This window comes from Lissotriton helveticus, chromosome 5_1, assembly GCF_964261635.1.
Source record: "Lissotriton helveticus chromosome 5_1, aLisHel1.1, whole genome shotgun sequence".
Lineage (NCBI taxonomy): Eukaryota > Metazoa > Chordata > Amphibia > Caudata > Salamandridae > Lissotriton > Lissotriton helveticus.
In genome coordinates, this window is record NC_136065.1 from 25391015 (window position 1) to 25410661 (window position 19647).

The 19647-nt window shown below is 46.4% G+C and overlaps 1 protein-coding gene across 12 annotated transcripts in view; it reads left to right on the top strand.

The window, feature by feature from the left end:
• The window catches only part of SYNGAP1 (synaptic Ras GTPase activating protein 1), a 758031-nt gene that overhangs the window by 457002 nt on the left and 281382 nt on the right, over nt 1–19647 (top strand). For 5 of the 12 annotated variants that reach the window (XM_078641656.1, XM_078641652.1, XM_078641655.1 and 2 more), the window contains one exon: nt 9271–9369. In XM_078641656.1, the coding sequence (XP_078497782.1) occupies nt 9271–9369 (99 nt within the window). The other 7 variants (XM_078641650.1, XM_078641649.1, XM_078641648.1 and 4 more) reach the window with 7 other exon arrangements.

Here is a 19647-nt window from a genome sequence, read left to right on the forward strand (position 1 = left end):
TCGAGCGCCTATCTCGAAGGTTTCGGCCTCCCTGCTTCAACGTGCCCGTATCTTCATGATGGGTCTTCTGCAGTCCCTCAAAATCCCCTCAGCCTAGAGAAAAGGAGAGTAAGGGACATGCTTCAGGGGAAAAATTAACAAAAAAGACGAGTTCTGAGCCGTCAAAATTACCCCCTCAGGTCAAGCAACCCTTCAGAAAGCCATCTACTATGCCTCCTGAGGTAAAATCTAAAAAACATGCATCGTCGACATGATCGTCGATGAAAAAATCTTCATCGTCGACGACGAAGATTGAGGTAGTTTCCAAGAAGCCTTCATTGCCTGTGACAGTTGGCTCTCCGTCGACGGCGTCATCATCGGTTTCAACGCCGGTAACCTCGACGACGACTTCTACAACGACGACGCCAGTGTCGAGGATGGGATCGTCGTCAATGACGACGACAACGGGATCGTCGACGGCAACAACGACGACAGTAACTATGCCGTCGACGGCAGAGACAGCAGTACGCTTGATGTCGACGGCTACATCGACGACGATAGTGTCGTCAATCTCAACGAGGATCTCGTTGACGGGCTCGTCGACGAGAGAAAAACACCAGAAAAGCTGGAAATTACCAGGAAGAGGAGGATTATGCCAGAGATCACCTCCCCAAGCAAAATTACTCCTCTTGTGCCATTACACCTTCTAGAAGAGCAAGATTCAGATGAGGAAGAAGACGAAGGCCCCCTTGGCTACGCCAGTAGCCCCTCGCAATTACATATTAAATGCCAAGAAGATGACTTTGAGGAGAGATACGGGGAGTATCAATATCATCCACAAAAACATTATCGCCAGGGCTACCAGGAAGAGATGGTTTGCATGCCATCTTCCTTAATGATGGATCTGCAGTTTATGCTGGCGGACTATAGAAAGAGGTTTCCGCCAACTCCAGCCTCTTAAGAAATACCTGCTCCGCATCCATGTTCCATCCCTACTACTCCGGTTAGAAGCAGGGAGTTACTGCCAGAACCTGCACCTAGGTCACCTCAACCAGTACAGCAACAGGTTCCTGGTCACCACTGATGATGACCAAGAGGAGGGAGAGATAACAGACCCTAACAAAGAATTGGATGATTATCTTATTCCATCGCCTTCATCTCCCTCACCAGTACCTATTGATTCTCCGCCAGAGGATATCGGCGGGTTCTATAATTTGATGGAGAGCCGGATTCGGTTATATCCCAAGCAGCAAAGCAGAAATCTAAAAATCCCTCAGCTCATATAACAGCGCCTCCCGACAGAGAGGGTAGGCAATTGGATAATGCAGGAAAAAGATGTTCGTTAATGTCTGCTCTTCTAATTAAAGCGGCTAATGCCCTTGCCATTCTGGGCAGATATGAAAGCAGATGTGGTGTGACCTGACACCTTACATAGACCTGATCCCGGAGGATAATCGTCAGGAGGTGAAAAAGATCCTTCAAGAGGGAGAAAGGGCTACGGCTGAAGTCATTGACTGTGCAATGGATATGGCGACCACAGCCTTCAGATTGCTTGGAGGTGTGGCTGCACTATGCCGTCAGGGATGGTTGAGAGCTACAGCTTTTAGACCAGAGGTCCAAAATAAGATTCTGGATCTTCCCTTCGATGGGTAGGATTTGTTTGGAAAACAGGTGGATGAGGCACTTCAAAGTATCAAGAAAAGGATACAGACACCGCAAAGGCCCTAGGAACACTACAGTACCGCAAGGTGCCCTTTCGGGGAGCCCGAGGAAGAGGCCAATCATCATATAGAGGAGGTTACCAAGAGGGCAGATACCCCTCTTATTCCATACCGTCAGCAGTATGGTCAACTACAGGCAGGGGGCCATACAAAATCTGCCCCTAGAGGAAGTGGAGGTCGTCGAGGAAAGGATAATTCCAGAAAACAATGACAACCTTCAGGATCCAGCTACATGTATTCCTTCCCCTCCACAAATTCCCCGGGGTGGAAGAATTGCTTCCCATCTTCATCATTGGCAAAAAATAACTACAGACCGGTGGGTCCTCAATATAATACAATCCGGACATACTCTAGAGTTCCTTCAGTTTCCCCCTTGTACTCCACCGACACGCCAAGAAGTCAAGCATCTACATCAGATGCATTGAGAGATCTGGGCAAAATTCCGAAAGCGAGCAATAGAACTGGATCTGATCTCCTGGAGAGGAAGGGGGTTTTATTCCCGTTTTTTCCTAGTCGGAAGAATGTTCTCCAATGGTGTCCTATTCTGGACCCAAGATCTCTGAATACTTATCTCAAGAAGCAATCTTTCCGGATGGTGTCCCTCCAAGACATTCTGCTGCTCTTAAACCCAGGGGATCATATGGCCACCCTAGACTTACATGATGCATATTTTCACATCCCCATTCATCCTTCCCACAGGCAGTATCTTCGGTTTACAGTAGTTGGAGACCATTACCAGTTCAAGGTACTGCCATTTGGCCTCAAATCAGCCCAGAGAATTTTTACAAAATGTCTGGCGCCAGTGGCGGCTTTTCTAAGGAAACAAAGACACAAGGTGTTTCCGTACCTGGACAACTGGTTAGTAAAAGCTCCATCACGAACATTAGCCCAGGCGTCAAAAGACGCATGCGTACAATTGTTTGCCAACTGGGTCTGACTCTGAATGCGGGAAAATCATCCCTTCAACCTTCAAGGAACATAACGTTCATGGGAGCGATTCTGGACACCACAGTAAACAAGGCATTTCCCTCCATAGGTAAGCAACTGGGGCTAATATCTCTTTCCCAGGCGTTTGCAAGAAAATAGTATCTTTCAGTACGACCCTACAAGTCACTACTAGGAATAATGTCCTCTTGCATTCCTCTCGTTCCTTTCTGCCGATTGAAAATGCGTCCTTTGCAGGAACAACTGTATCAGCAATGGCATCAAGCAGAGGGATCCTTCGATGACATGGTGAAGATCGCACCGGCCATGGTCAAGGCAGTAGCGTGGTGGACCCAAAAACCAAACATTTCAGTGGGTCTTTCCTTCCTTACCAAACCGGCTCCACTGGTGATTACCACCGATGCATCCCTGGAAGGGTGGTGTGCATTCCTTCAGGACCTTCAGGTCAGCAGTTGGTGGAAGTTGCAAGAACAACAACTTCACATCAATTTTCTAGAGCTCAGAGCAGTGGGCTTCGCATTGCTGGCTTTCCTGCCGTGGATACAAGGATCAGCTGTACTAATCAGGACAGACAACACAACAGCAATGCATTACCTCAAGAGAGGTTCAAGATCACTCTCCCTGTCTCAGGAAGCACAAAAAATATGGGAATGGGCTGTTCAACACGGAGTGTCTCTAAAAGCGGAACATCTTCCAGGGGATCAGAATATCAAAGCGGACACTCTGAGCAGACTAAAGTCAACCTGCCACGAGTGGGAGATCAACCAGGACATCTTGCAAAGCATATTCTTCAAATGGGGAGTATCCGACAATGGACCTCTTTGTGACAGCTCAGAACACAAAATGCCGGTTCTTCGCAAGTAGGCATTACCAACAGGGATCTAGGGGGAATGCGTTTTTGATGGAATGGTCAGGTATCTTTGCCTACGCCTTTCCTCCGATTCCCCTCCTGCCACACGTTCTTACAAAGATAAAGAAAGAACCGTGCAAAATAATACAGATAGCTCCGTGGTGGCCCAGACAACGCTGGTTCATCGAGTTGCTCCTACTGTCGGAGGTTCACCCGATTTGTCTGCAACCAATACTCTCACTCAGGGACACGTGCTTCATCCAGATCCGAAATCACTACGCTTAGCGGCCTGGCTCCTGAACACTGCAAATTTCGACACCTAGATATTTCATCAGAATGCAGAAATATATTATCAAATGCCAGAGCGGAAAGTACAAACAGGACATATAGGTTGAAATGGAATAGCTTCTGTTTGTGGTGCCAAGAGTGTAAAATTCATCCTTTGTAATCAGCAGTTCATGAAATTATCCCATATATTCTATTGTTGGCAAAATCTGGTTTGGCCCATGCTTCTGTTAAAGTGCATCTTTGCGGTATATCTAGATGTAGAAGAACTTCCTCAGGACCATCGTTGTGGTCCGAAAGAATCCTCAAACAATTCATGAAAGGATTATTTCGAACTTTTCCTTCCATAAAACCTCCTTCACCTCTCTGGCGGTTGAACATCGTACTATCTCAATTGATGAAGCAGCCTTTCAAACCAATTCACAGGGCGGACCTTAAATTCCTATCCTGGAAGGTAGATCTTCTCATAACTCTCACTTCAGCCCGGAGAGTTGGGGAGATACAGGCTCTCACTATACAAGAACCTTTCTTACAGTTTAAAGACAACAGGATTGTTCTCAGGAATAATCCTAAAATCATTCCGAAAGTGCCAACAGACTCATCTGAATGAACCACTGATCCTTAAGAGATTTTTCCCTCAACCCTCAACGGCAGCGGAAAAAGCTCTTCACTCACTAGATGTTCAGCGCTGTCTGAAGTTCTACTTGCAAAAGACAAGGTCTTTCCGCAAGTCTTCCCAACTGTTTGTTTCTTATCGTGCACCCAGGAATGGTTTTCCTTTATCAAAGAGGGGAATTGCCCGATGCATTTCAAGTGCAATACAATATTGTCATCAGGCGGCTGGGAAGCTGTTGAATTCACGTGTACATGCTCATTCTACAAGAGCAGTGTCCACCTCCACTGCTTTGTTTGCGGGAGTACCTATCCAGTATATCCGCAGAGCTGCTACCTGGAAGAGTACGCACACCTTCACCAGACATTACTGCCTGGATGCAGCTGCGGAGAAGGATGTGGCAGTGGGACAAGCAGTACTGAGAAACCTTTTCCAGTGACGGTGAGTCCTCTTTACCATCCTTCCTTCCTTTATTGGTTACATATGCACATTTTATTGTTATGTATTGTAATATATGCAATTTTTATTCAGTATATATGTATATATATATATATATATATAAAGTGCTATTTTCAATGTACATAGGTTGCCTGGTTCCAGGTCTTAGGCAACAAAAAATGTGCCATGATTTTACGGCTCGCTATTCTGATTCAGGCACGTGAATCTATGAAAGCTCCAATTCTGGAGTAAGAAAACAAGTTACTTACCTGTAAAACTAGTTCTCCAGTATTGGAAGCTTTCAGAGATTCACATGCACCCACCCTCCTCCCCTGAGAGGCTCACCTTGGATTTAGCACAAAAGATGTCTAAGGCACAAGTGCAGGAAAATCTATAGGCCAAAAGTTTCTCTCAGGAGTGTTCTAGAGGGTGAGAGGTTCTGATTGGTTCAGGGACAAATTTAGTCTATTTTACATAACAAAGGTTATGGGTTGCAAAGGGGAAATGGGCCTAGGCCTCTTTTCAGTTTGCTATCCAACTAAGCATTGCTTTTTTATATACCGGAGACTCCCGTCTCGACAACGGGGAATGATTCAGGCATTCCAATACTGAAAGCTTCCAATACTGGAGAACTACAGTTACAGGTAAGTAACTTGTATTCTTCCTGTAGCTCATGTCTCAGGTGTGCAATTGTTACATCGGAGGTGTGTTTTCATGTTCGTGTAGCTCATGTCTCAGGTGTGCATCTGTTACATCGGAGGTGTGTTTTCATGTTCCTGTAACTCATGTCTCAGGTGTGCATCTGTTACATCAGAGGTGTGTTTTCATGTTCCTGTAGCTCATGTCTTAGGTGTGTGTCAGTCTTTTCTTTCAGTCCCATCTATGTATCCCTTATACCAGAGCTCAGGTCTCAGTCTGACATGCGTGTCCTCCTTTACTTCAAATTTCACTTGTGTACATAACCTCATTTTTCAGTTTCCATCCTGTACCTCTAGTATCAGGTGGTGTGTGTGTGTACAGCATAATAAAATGCTTATGGGAATGCTTAATATATGTCTACAACAGAACTTTTTTACGTTTGGAGGTCAAGCCTATCAGCAATTGAGAGGGGTAGCCATGGGGTCTTGCTTCTCCCCCAGCTTCGCGTGCCTGCACATGGGGTTGTGGGAGGAGCAGACCCTGATGGGCCAGCACAGAACAATAATGGAACAGCATGCTATGTTATACCTCAGATACATTGATGATCTGTTTTTTATCTGGAGGGGTTCGAAAGAGAGTGCTATTGCTTTTGTAGATGGGCTGAATGTCAATAATTTGAATCTTCAATTTACCTCGACGATTAGTGAATTTTCGGTTAATTTTCTGGATGTAGAAGTCTATATTAAGAACAACAGAATAGAAACAAAGTTGCACAGGAAAGCTACCGCTGGCAACACGGTATTACATGCCTCCAGTAGCCATCCTCACCATCTAATTCGCAGCATCCCCTATGGGGAGATGCTGCGAATAAAACGGATCTGTAGCACTGAGGATGAGTGTAATACTGCTCAACTTCAGTGCAGAAAGCGTTTTCTGGAAAGAGGCTACAGCCACAAAATGCTAGACGAGGCAATGACTAAAACAACGAAACTGAAAAGGGAACAACTAATAGAACCTTATATTAATCCTACCACTGTTATTGAGACTACGAGCTCACCGCCAGACAGAATACAGTGTAGAGCCATTGTCACATATAGTCAGCAACATGCTGAGATTCGCAGGATCTTTTCTAGGAACTGGAATCTCGTGCAAGGAGATCAGATAATAGGTGATTTAATCTGTAACAAACCAGAGATTACATTCAGAAAATCACCTTCCTTAAGTAATGCCATTGTAAGTAACACCTTGGAACTCCCAAAAAAGTGGTGGGAACGTATTACAGGTTTTAAAAAATGTCAAGTATGTAAGGCCTGTAAACATGCCATCAATAAAACCCACTACATAAGTCCTTTCCATGAGAAACCAATTGCCATCAAACAAAAGTTAGGATGTAAAACAGAATATGTGGTATACTTTTTAGTATGCCCATGTGATCTTCTGTATATAGGCAGTACACGCCTTCCAGCACATAAACGCATCCTTCAACACCTAAGGGCTATCTCTGGAAAGGATCCAGCCTATCCAGTGGCAAGACACTTTGAAAAATGCCACCAGAGCAATCCAGAATTATTAAAATATTATCTGGTTGACTCTGTCTTGCCATTGAGGAGGGGAGGAGATAGGGACAGTAAGTTGCGTTTGCTAGAAACCCGATATATCCTCGAGTGTAATAGCAAACAGCCTGGTGGGCTGAACAGTACTGAGGACCTGTACACTTGTCTATGAACTGTAATAACATTCTATGATGGCCCTCACTGGTACTTGTACGTTCAGTATAACACTCTGAAATCTTAACATGTTTGGCAGCCTGTGTAGTTCAAATTTTAACAATTTCACAATTCGTATTATATATGCACAATCACTTGAAATGGAACTTTTGTAAACAACCCCTATGGAAGTAACTAGTTGTATTGCATACATCACGATATTAGATGGTTCCCATATATTAATTTAAAAACCCACTGGGGTAATATTTGTTTAACACCAATAGAAATCACATGATTCCCAAAGTAATTTTGATACCAATGCAAGATCTGAATAGTGTGAGATGTAAATAATAGGTGATCATTTTATATATTTATTGTACATGATGTAAATATATGAATTTAGAGTACTCCTATATATTTTTGTATACAAATGTAATTTGAAATATTCTCTCTTTTTATATACATGTATATTTTTGTATATATATATTTTTTTTTCTAAAAGCATTGATCTTTAGATAATTTCGGTTCTGCAACATTTTGAATTAGATCTTTCCTTCTTTTTTTACATAAAATCATTGAAATGATCTATTTAATTCTTATGTAGATTGCAATTATTGTGGTATGATGATTTTGTCTTTACTTTGGGATGTGATTTAGGGATTTTTAAGGGCACTATGCCCTATATTACAATAATGTGATGTATACCCCTTTAAGATTCGAATGGGACTGTTGATGAACCATGTGATCAACTCAGCTATTTAAGTTACTTCCTTTCTTCTTACTGTGACATGTGATCAAGCCTCGGCTGAGGTGAAACGCGTCATGGCGACTGGTGGGCTGTTAATTCTTATGAATAAAACTCACTGACAGAAGAGCACGGAGTTTGTGGCTTTACTCTAAATCCGACTACTACTGGGTGTGGTGTGGCTATACTGTGCCCTGTTGTTCCGGACTCTCTGCAATGTATATATATATATATATATATAAAGTGCTATTTTCAATGTACATAGGTTGCCTGGTTCCAGGTCTTAGGCAACAAAAAATGTGCCATGATTTTACGGCTCGCTATTCTGATTCAGGCACGTGAATCTATGAAAGCTCCAATTCTGGAGTAAGAAAACAAGTTACTTACCTGTAAAACTAGTTCTCCAGTATTGGAAGCTTTCAGAGATTCACATGCACCCACCCTCCTCCCCTGAGAGGCTCACCTTGGATTTAGCACAAAAGATGTCTAAGGCACAAGTGCAGGAAAATCTATAGGCCAAAAGTTTCTCTCAGGAGTGTTCTAGAGGGTGAGAGGTTCTGATTGGTTCAGGGACAAATTTAGTCTATTTTACATAACAAAGGTTATGGGTTGCAAAGGGGAAATGGGCCTAGGCCTCTTTTCAGTTTGCTATCCAACTAAGCATTGCTTTTTTATATACCGGAGACTCCCGTCTCGACAACGGGGAATGATTCAGGCATTCCAATACTGAAAGCTTCCAATACTGGAGAACTACAGTTACAGGTAAGTAACTTGTATTCTTCCTGTAGCTCATGTCTCAGGTGTGCAATTGTTACATCGGAGGTGTGTTTTCATGTTCGTGTAGCTCATGTCTCAGGTGTGCATCTGTTACATCGGAGGTGTGTTTTCATGTTCCTGTAACTCATGTCTCAGGTGTGCATCTGTTACATCAGAGGTGTGTTTTCATGTTCCTGTAGCTCATGTCTTAGGTGTGTGTCAGTCTTTTCTTTCAGTCCCATCTATGTATCCCTTATACCAGAGCTCAGGTCTCAGTCTGACATGCGTGTCCTCCTTTACTTCAAATTTCACTTGTGTACATAACCTCATTTTTCAGTTTCCATCCTGTACCTCTAGTATCAGGTGGTGTGTGTGTGTGTGTGACGTGCTTAAGGTGCGTTCATCATAGTATGTGTGTTTATGGTCTGTGTTTGTGTATAGTGTCTGGCCTCTGTGATATGTGCTTGTACATGATGGCAATATGTTGTTTGTGTGTATGTGGGTGATGTATGTTTGTATGTGACTACATGTGTCTGCGTGTGTGAGGTTTGTACACTATGGCCTTTTTAAACATGTGGTTTCTCTCTCCTCAGGTCACCACTGCTTCGGGGACTAAATGTTTTGCGTGTCGCTCGGCTGCGGAACGAGACAAGTGGATTGAGAATCTGAACAGAGCGGTGAAACCAAACAAGGTAAAACAAAAGCAACACCATGAACACTAAATGCCCTGTTAGCTGGCTACACTACTAGAGTGTCCAAGCCACACACAGGAAGACCAGGAGCATTAATCCCACCCAGAGCAAGTCTAATGCACACAGGATGTCCAGGAGCAGTAATCCCACCCAGAGCACGTTTAATACACACAGGAAGACCAGGAGCAGTAATCCCACCCAGAGCACGTCTAATGCACACAGGAAGACCAGGAGCAGTAATCCCACCCAGAACAAGTTTAATACACACAGGAAGACCAGGAGCAGTAATCCCACCCAGAGCACGTCTAATGCACATAGGAAGACCAGGAGCAGTAATCCCACCCAGAGCACGTTTAATGCACACAGGAAGACCAGGAGCAGTAATCCCACCCAGAGCACGTCTAATGCACACAGGAAGACCAGGAGCAGTAATCGCACCCAGAGCACGGCTAATGCACACAGGAAGACCAGGAGCAGTAATCCCACCCAGAGCACGTTTAATGCAGACAGGAAGACTAGGAGCATTAATCCTACCCACAACAACTTTAATGCACACAGGAAGCCCAGGAGCAGTAATCCCACCCAGAACAAGTTTAATGCACATAGAAAGACCAGTGGCAGTAATCCCACCCAGAGCACGTCTAATGCACACAGGAAGACCAGGAGCAGTAATCCCACCCAGAGCACGTCTAATGCACACAGGAAGACCAGGAGCAGTAATCCCACCCAGAGCACGTCTAATGCACACAGGAAGACCAGGAGCAGTAATCCCACCCAGAGAACGTCTAATGCACACAGGAAGACCAGGAGCAGTAATCCCACCCAGAGCACGGCTAATGCACACAGGAAGTCTAGGAGCAGTAATCCCACCCAGAACAAGTTTAATACACCCAGGCAGACTAGGAGAAGTAATCCTACCCACAACAAGTTTGATGCACACAGGAAGACCAGTAGCAGTAATTCCCCCCAGAGCACGTTTAATGCAGACAGGAAGACCAGGAGCAGTAATCCCACCCAGAACAAGTTTAATACACACAGGAAGACCAGGAGCACTAATCCCACCCAGAGCATGTTTAATACACACAGGAAGTCCAGGAGCAGTAATCCCACCCAGAGCACGCCTAATGCACACAGGAAGACGAGGAGCACTAATCCCACCCAGAGCATGTTTAATACACACAGGAAGTCTAGGAGCAGTAATCCCACCCAGAGCACGGCTAATGCACACAGGAAGTCTAGGAGCAGTAATCCCACCCAGAACAAGTTTAATACACCCAGGCAGACTAGGAGCAGTAATCCCACCCAGAGCACGTTTAACACACCCAGGAAGTCCAGGAGCAGTAATCCCACCCAGAACAAGTTTAATGTGCACAGGAAGACCAGGAGCAGTAATCCCACCCAGAGCATGTTTAATGCACACAGGAAGACCAGGACGTGTAATCCTACCCAAAGCACGTTTAATGCAGCGAGACAAGTGGATTGAGAATCTGAACAGAGCGGTGAAACCAAACAAGGTAAATCAAAAGCAACGCCATTAACACTAAATGCCCTGTTAGCTGGCTACACTACTAGAGTGTCCAAGCCACGCACAGGAAGACCAGGAGCATTAATCCCACCCAGAACAAGTTTAATACATACAGGAAGACCAGGAGCAGTAAGCAGAGCACGTCTAATGCACACAGGACGACCAGGAGCAGTAATCCCACCCAGAGCATGTCTAATGCACACTGGAAGACCAGGAGCAGTAATCCCACCCAGAGCACGTCTATTGCACACAGGAAGACCAGCAGCAGTAAGCAGAGCACGTCTAATGCACACAGAAAGTCCAGGAGCAGTAATCCCACCCAGAGCACGTTTAATGCACACAGGAAGACCAGGAGCAGTAATCCCACCCAGAGCAAGTTTAATACACACAGGAAGACCAGGAGCAATAATCCCACCCAGAGCACGTTTAATGTGCACAGGAAGACCAGGAGCAGTAATCCCACCCAGAGCACGTTTAATACAGACGGGAAGACAAGGAGCAGTAATCCCACCCAGAGCACGTTTAATACACCCAGGAAGTCCAGGAGCAGTAATCCCACCCAGAACAAGTTTAATGTGCACAGGAAGACCAGGAGCAGTAATCCCACCCGGGGCATGTTTAATGCACACTGGAAGACCAGGAAGAGTAATCCTACCCAAAGCACGTTCAATGCAACAAGACAAGTAGATTGAGAATCTGAACAGAGCGGTGAAACCAAACAAGGTAAATCAAAAGCAACGCCATGAACACTAAATGCCCTGTTAGCTGGCTACACTACTAGAGTGTCCAAGCCACGCACAGGAAGACTAGGAGCATTAATCCTACCCAGAACAAGTTTAATACATACAGGAAGACCAGGAGCAGTAATCCTAGCCAGAGCATGTCTAATGCACACAGGAAGACCAGGAGCAGTAATCACATCCAGAGCATGTCTAATGCACACAGGAAGACCAGGAGCAGTAATCCCACCGAGAGCACGTCTAATGCACACAGGAAGACCAGGAGCAGTAAGCAGAGCACGTCTAATGCACACAGGAAGTCCAGGAGCAGTAATCCCACCCAGAGCACGTTTAATGCACACAGGAAGACCAGGAGCAGTAATCCCACCCAGAGCAAGTTTAATACACACAGGAAGACCAGGAGCAGTAATCCCACCCAGAGCACGTCTAATGCACACAGGAAGACCAGGAGCAGTAATCCCACCCAGAGCACGTCTAATGCACACAGGAAGACCAGGAGCAGTAATCCCACCCAGAGCACGTCTAATGCACACAGGAAGACCAGGAGCAGTAATCCCACCCAAAGCACGTCTAATGCACACAGGAAGACCCGGAGCAGTAATCCCACCCAAAGCACGTCTAATGCACACAGGAAGACCAGGAGCAGTAATCCCTCCCAGAGCAAGTTTAATACACACAGGAAGACCAGGAGCATTAATCCCACCCAGAGCACGTTTAATGCACACAGGAAGACCAGGAGCAGTAATCCCACCCAAAGCACGTCTAATACACACAGGAAGACCAGGAGCAATAATCCCACCCAGAGCACGTTTAATGCAGACGGGAAGACAAGGAGCAGTAATCCCACCCAGAGCACGTTTAATGCATACAGGAAGACGAGGAGCAGTAATCCCACCAAGAGCACGTTTAATGCAGACAGGAAGGCGAGGAGCAGTAATCGCACCCAGAGCAAGTTTAATACACACAGGAAGACCAGGAGCAGTAATCCCATCCAGAGCACGTTTAATGCAAACGGGAAGACAAGGAGCAGTAATCCCACCCAGAGCACGTCTAATGCACACAGGAAGACCAGGAGCAGTAATACCACCCAGAGCACGTCTAATGCACACAGGAAGACCAGGAGCAGTAATCCCACCCAGAGCACGTCTAATGCACACAGGAAGACCAGGAGCAGTAATCCCACCCAGAGAACGTCTAATGCACATAGGAAGACCAGGAGCAGTAATCCCACCCAGAGCACGTTTAATACACACAGAAAGACCAGGAATCCCACCCAGAGCACCTTGAATGCAAACAGAAAGACCAGGAGCAGTAATCCCACCCAGAGCACGTTTAATGCAGACGGGAAGACTAGGAGAAGTAATCCTACCCACAACAAGTTTTATGCACACAGGAAGACCGGTAGCAGTAATTCCCCCCAGAGCACGTTTAATTAAAACAGGAAGACCAGGAGCAGTAATCCCACCCAGAACAAGTTTAATACACACAGAAAGACCAGGAGCACTAATCCCATCTAGCTCAAGTAAAATACACAAAGGAAGACCAGGAGCAGTAATCCCTCCCAGAGCACGTCTAATGCACACAGGAAGACGAGGAGCACTAATCCTACCCAGAGCATGTTTAATACACACAGGAAGTCCAGGAGCAGTAATCCCACCCAGAGCACGTCTAATGCACACAGGAAGACCAGGAGCACGGCTAATGCACACAGGACGACTAGGAGCAGTAATCCCACCAAGAACAAGTTTAATACACACAGGAAGACCAGGAGCAGTAATCCCACCCAGAACAAGTTTAATACACCCAGGAAGACTAGGAGCAGTAATCCCACCCAGAGCACGTTTAATACACCCAGGAAGTCCAGGAGCAGTAATCCCACCCAGAGCATGTTTAATGCACACAGGAAGACCAGGAAGAGTAATCCTACCCAAAGCACGTTTAATGCAACGAGACAAGTGGATTGAGAATCTGAACAGAGCGGTGAAACCAAACAAGGTAAATCAAAAGCAACGCCATGAACACTAAATGCCCTGTTAGCTGGCTACACTACTAGAGTGTCCAAGCCACGCACAGGAAGACCAGGAGCATTAATCCCACCCAGAACAAGTTTAATACATACAGGAAGACCAGGAGCAGTAAGCAGAGCACGTCTAATGCACACAGGAAGACCAGGAGCAGTAATCCCACCCAGAGCATGTCTAATGCACACTGGAAGACCAGGAGCAGTAATCCCACCCAGAGCACGTCTAATGCACACAGGAAGACCAGGAGCAGTAAGCAGAGCATGTCTAATGCACACAGGAAGTCCAGGAGCAGTAATCCCACCCAGAGCACGTTTAATGCACACAGGAAGACCAGAAGCAGTAATCCCACCCAGAGCAAGTTTAATACACACAGGAAGACCAGGAGAAATAATCCCACCCAGAGCACGTTTAATGCAGACGGGAAGACAAGGAGCAGTAATCCCACCCAGAGCACGTTTAATACACCCAGGAAGTCCAGGAGCAGTAATCCCACCCAGAGCACGTCTAATGCACCCAGGAAGTCCAGGAGCAGTAATCTCACCCAGAACAAGTTTAATGTGCACAGGAAGACCAGGAGTAGTAATCCCACCCAGAGCACGTGTAATGTACACAGGAAGACCAGGAGCAGTAATCCCACCCGGGGCATGTTTAATGCACACTGGAAGACCAGGAAGAGTAATCCTACCCAAAGCACGTTTAATGCAACGAGACAAGTGGATTGAGAATCTGAACAGAGCGGTGAAACCAAACAAGGTAAATCAAAAGCAACGCCATGAACACTAAATGCCCTGTTAGCTGGCTACACTACTAGAGTGTCCAAGCCACGCACAGGAAGACTAGGAGCATTAATCCCACCCAGAACAAGTTTAATACATACAGGAAGACCAGGAGCAGTAATCCCACCCAGAGCACGATTAATGCGCACAGGAAGACCAGGTGCAGTAATCCCACCCAGAGCACAATTAATGCGCACAGGAAGACCAGGAGCAGTAATCCCACCCAGAACAAGTTTAATACACACAGGAAGACCAGGAGCAGTAATCCCACCCAGAGCACGTCTAATGCACATAGGAAGACCAGGAGCAGTAATCCCACCCAGAACAAGTTTAATACACACAGGAGGACCAGGAGCAGTAATCCCACCCAGAGCACGCCTAATGCACATAGGAAGACCAGGTGCAGTAATCCCACCCAGAGCACAATTAATGCGCACAGGAAGACCAGGAGCAGTAATCCCATCCAGAGCACGTTTAATGCATACAGGAAGACCAGGTGCAGTAATCCCACCCCGAGCATGTCTAATGCACACAGGAAGACCAGGAGCAGTAATCCCACCCAGAGCATGTCTAATGCACACAGGAAGACCAGGAGCAGTAATCCCACCCAGAGCACGTCTAATGCACACAGGAAGACCAGGAGCAGTAAGCAGAGCACGTCTAATGCACACAGGAAGACCAGGAGCAGTAATCACACCCAGAGCATGTCTAATGCACACAGGAAGACCAGGAGCAGTAATCCCACCCAGAGCACGTCTAATGCACACAGGAAGACCAGGAGCAGTAAGCAGAGCACGTCTAATGCCCACAGGAAGTCCAGGAGCAGTAATCCCACCCAGAGCACGTTTAATGCACACAGGAAGACCAGGAGCAGTAATCCCACCCAGAGCAAGTTTAATACACACAGGAAGACCAGGAGCAGTAATCCCACCCAGAGCACGTCTAATGCACACAGGAAGACCAGGAGCAGTAATCCCACCCAGAGCACGTCTAATGCACACAGGAAGACCAGGAGCAGTAATCCCACCCAGAGCTCGTCTAATGCACACAGGAAGACCAGGAGCAGTAATCCCACCCAAAGCACGTCTAATGCACACAGGAAGACCAGAAGCAGTAATCCCACCCAAAGCACGTCTAATGCACACAGGAAGACCAGGAGCATTAATCCCACCCAGAGCACGTTTAATGCACACAGGAAGACCAGGAGCAGTAATCCCACCCAAAGCACGTCTAATGCACACAGGAAGACCAGGAGCAGTAATCCCACCCAGAGCAAGTTTAATACACACAGGAAGACCAGGAGCAGTAATCCCACCCAAAGCACGTCTAATGCACACAGAAAGACCAGGAGCAGTAATCCCACCCAGAGCAAGTTTAATACACACAGGAAGACCAGGAGCAATAATCCCACCCAGAGCACGTTTAATGCAGACGGGAAGACTAAGAGCAGTAATCCCACCCAGAGCACGTTTAATGCACACAGGAAGACCAGGAGCAGTAATCCCACCCAAAGCACGTCTAATGCACACAGGAAGACCAGGAGCAGTAATCCCACCCAGAGCAAGTTTAATACACACAGGAAGACCAGGAGCAATAATCCCACCCAGAGCACGTCTAATGCACACAGGAAGACCAGGAGCAGTAATCCCACCCAGAACAAGTTTAATGCACACAGGAAGACCTGGAGCAGTAATCCCACCCAGAGCAAATTTAATACACACAGGAAGACCAGGAGCATTAATCCCACCCAGAGCACGTTTAATGCACACAGGAAGACCAGGAGCAGTAATCCAACCCAAAGCATGTCTAATGCACACAGGAAGACCAGGAGCAGTAATCCCACCCAGAGCAAGTTTAATACACACAGGAAGACCAGGAGCAATAATCCCACCCAGAGCACGTTTAATGCAGACGGGAAGACTAGGAGCAGTAATCCCACCCAGAGCACTTCTAATGCACACAGGAAGACCAGGAGCTGTAATCCCACCAAGAGCATGTCTAATGCAAACATGAAGACCAGGAGCAGTAATCCCACCCAGAGCACGTCTAATGCACACAGGAAGACCAGGAGCAGTAATCCCACCCAGAGCACGGCTAATGCACACAGGAAGACCAGGAGCAGTAATCCCACCCAGAGCACGTTTAATGCAGACGGGAAGACCAGGAGCTGTAATCCCACCCAGAGTACGTCTAATGAACACAGGTAGTCCAGGAGCAGTAATCCCACCCAGCGCACATTTAATACACACAGGAAGACCAGGAGCAGTAATCCCACGCAGAGCACGTCTAATGCACACAGGAAGACCAGGAGCAGTAATCCCACCCAGAGCATGTTTAATGCACACAGGAAGACCAGGAGCAGTAATCCCACCCAGAGCACGTCTAATGCACACAGGAAGACAAGGAGCAGTAATCCCACCCAGAGCATGTTTAATGCACACAGGAAGACCAGGAGCAGTAATCCCACCCAGAGCACGTCTAATGCACATAGGAAGACCAGGAACAGTAATCCCACCCAGAGCACTTCTAATGCAAACATGAAGACCAGGAGCAGTAATCCCGCCCAGAGCACGTTTAATGCACACAGGAAGACCAGGAGCAGTAATCCCAGCCAGAGCACTTCTAATGCAAACATGAAGACCAGGAGCAGTAATCCCACCCAGAGCACGTTTAATGCACACAGGAACTGAGAGATGAGAACATCACCTGTGACACTGCTGCTTCTCGGTACAGAGGGAAGAACCCATCACATGTGAATCTACTGCGTCTTGGTACAGAGAGATGAGAACATCACCTGTGACACTGCTGCTTCTCGGTACAGAGGGAAGAACCCATTACATGTGAATCTACTGCATCTTGGTACAGAGAGATGAGAACATCACCTGTGACACTGCTGCTTCTCGGTACAGAGGGAAGAACCCATTACATGTGAATCTACTGCATCTCAGTACAGAGAGATGAGCACAACACCTGTGACACTGCTGCTTCTCGGTACAGAGGGAAGAACCCATCACATGTGAATCTACTGTGTCTTGGTACAAAGAGATGAGCGCAACACCTATGACACTGCTGCTTCTTGGTACAGAGGAAAGAACCCATTACATGTGAGTCTACTGCGTCTTGGTACAGAGAGATGAGCACAACACCTGTGACACTGCTGCTTCTCGATACAGAGGGAAGAACCCATCACATGTGAATCTACTGCGTCTTGGTACAAAGAGATGAGCACAACACCTGTGACACTGCTGCTTCGCGGTACAGAGGAAAGAACCCATTACATGTGAGTCTTCTGCGTCTTGGTACAGAGAGAGTAGCACAACACCTGTGACACTGCTGCTTCTCGGTACAGAGGGAAGAAGTCATCACATGTGAATCTACTGCATCTCGTTACAGAGAGATGAGAACATCTCCTGTGACACTGCTGCTTCTCGGTACAGAGGAAAAAACCCATTACATGTGAGTCTACTGTTTCTTGGTACAGAGAGAGGAGCACAACACCTGTGACACTGCTGCTTCTCGGTACAGAAGGAAGAAGTCATCACATGTGAATCTACTGCATCTCGGTACAGAGAGATGAGAACCTCTCCTGTGACACTGCTGCTTCTCGGTACAGAGGGAAGAAGCCATCACATGTGAATCTACTGTGTCTTGATACAGAGAGATGAGCACAACACCTGTGACACTGCTGCTTCTCGGTACAGAGGGAAGAAGCCATCACATGTGAATCTACTGTGTCTCGGTACAGAGAAACTAGCACATCATCTGTGACACTGCTGCTTCTCGGTACAGAGGGAAGAAGCCATCACATGTGAGTCTACTGCATCTCAGTACATAAAGAAGAGAACATCACCTGCCTCTTTGTCAGCCACATAGTCACCTAACAGTCGGAAGAGTGATACATCTCTGGGGGATGATGGCCTCCTGCAGAGCCATAGGCCCCTATGCCAGATTGCATGTGTCCTCTGCCTCAGTGCCTATCGGCACAATATTCACAAGTAGAGGGTCATTGGGAAGATCTAGTGTTGATATGGGCTAGCCCTTATCACTATTTATCGTGGTGAAACATCAGCAACCTCTCACTTCAATCACCTCGAGCTTCTGGCCATTCCCCAAGCTCTCAAGGATTTCCTTCACGACAATGTTACTTAAACTGGAAGCATCTATTCGTAACGTGTAGTGCTGTAGATTCACATGCATCCACTCGCCACCCCAGGAGCCAGTAGTTGCTTATAGATGTTCTTCTCTTTCATTCACGCATATAGCATGTTATACACATTTTCCTGCTACACCAGTACGATTACACGCTGTGGGAAAATCAATCTCACAATGGAGCCAGTGCCCATGTGCGTTGCCAACTGAGGGAAAAATCACTATATCTTAGGACTCGGAAGACTACTTTGAAGACAAAAACGAGTTGCAAACATCTGAGCCCAACAAGAGAAGGCAGGAGTATGGAGAGTATGTGAATCTACACCACAAAACGCCACAAACAGGTGCTTGCATTCATAAAACACTTTAATACTGTAGACACTGCTGCTTCTCGGTACAGAGAACAAGAAACGTTCCCAGCTCAATGCCAGGCTGGTACTCATCACCCATGTTAGGTGAACTTGAGTGGAATATATCAAAGGGCTGAGTGAGGGTTGGAGAGAACATGACACAAGCTCAACTCATGCTCTCATATCTGGACCCTCTTGTGTGTCAGCATGGAGTGTAGGAGGGAGTAACAGGCTGAAGAAGGCCTCTGTGTAGGTGGATATGGGGAAAGAGACATATGAACTGAACGACAAATCGAGGACATGGCCGGCTAGAAAGAAAGAGGTGCTCGTATTGAAATGTAAGGGCTCGTACATACTGAGATAGACTGCCACATCTCAAGAAAGATAGCTATATATTGAGATATAAGGGCACACATAGGGATCATATAGTGCCCAGCAAAATAGGTGGTTGCACATCGAGATAGGTGTTTACATAGTGAGACGCCGGAATAGATCCGTACATATTGAAATAGATGACTAGAGGTCACGACAGATGGCTACATATCAATATAGATGCATGCCATACTAAATGGTGACATATCGAGAGATGTGCACATATTAAGATCAACTGGCACACATGGGCATATAAACAGATAGATGAATTTGTATCAAGAAAGATAGGCACACAATGAGGAGATGGGACGTATCGAGATATGTGGTTATATATCACGATAG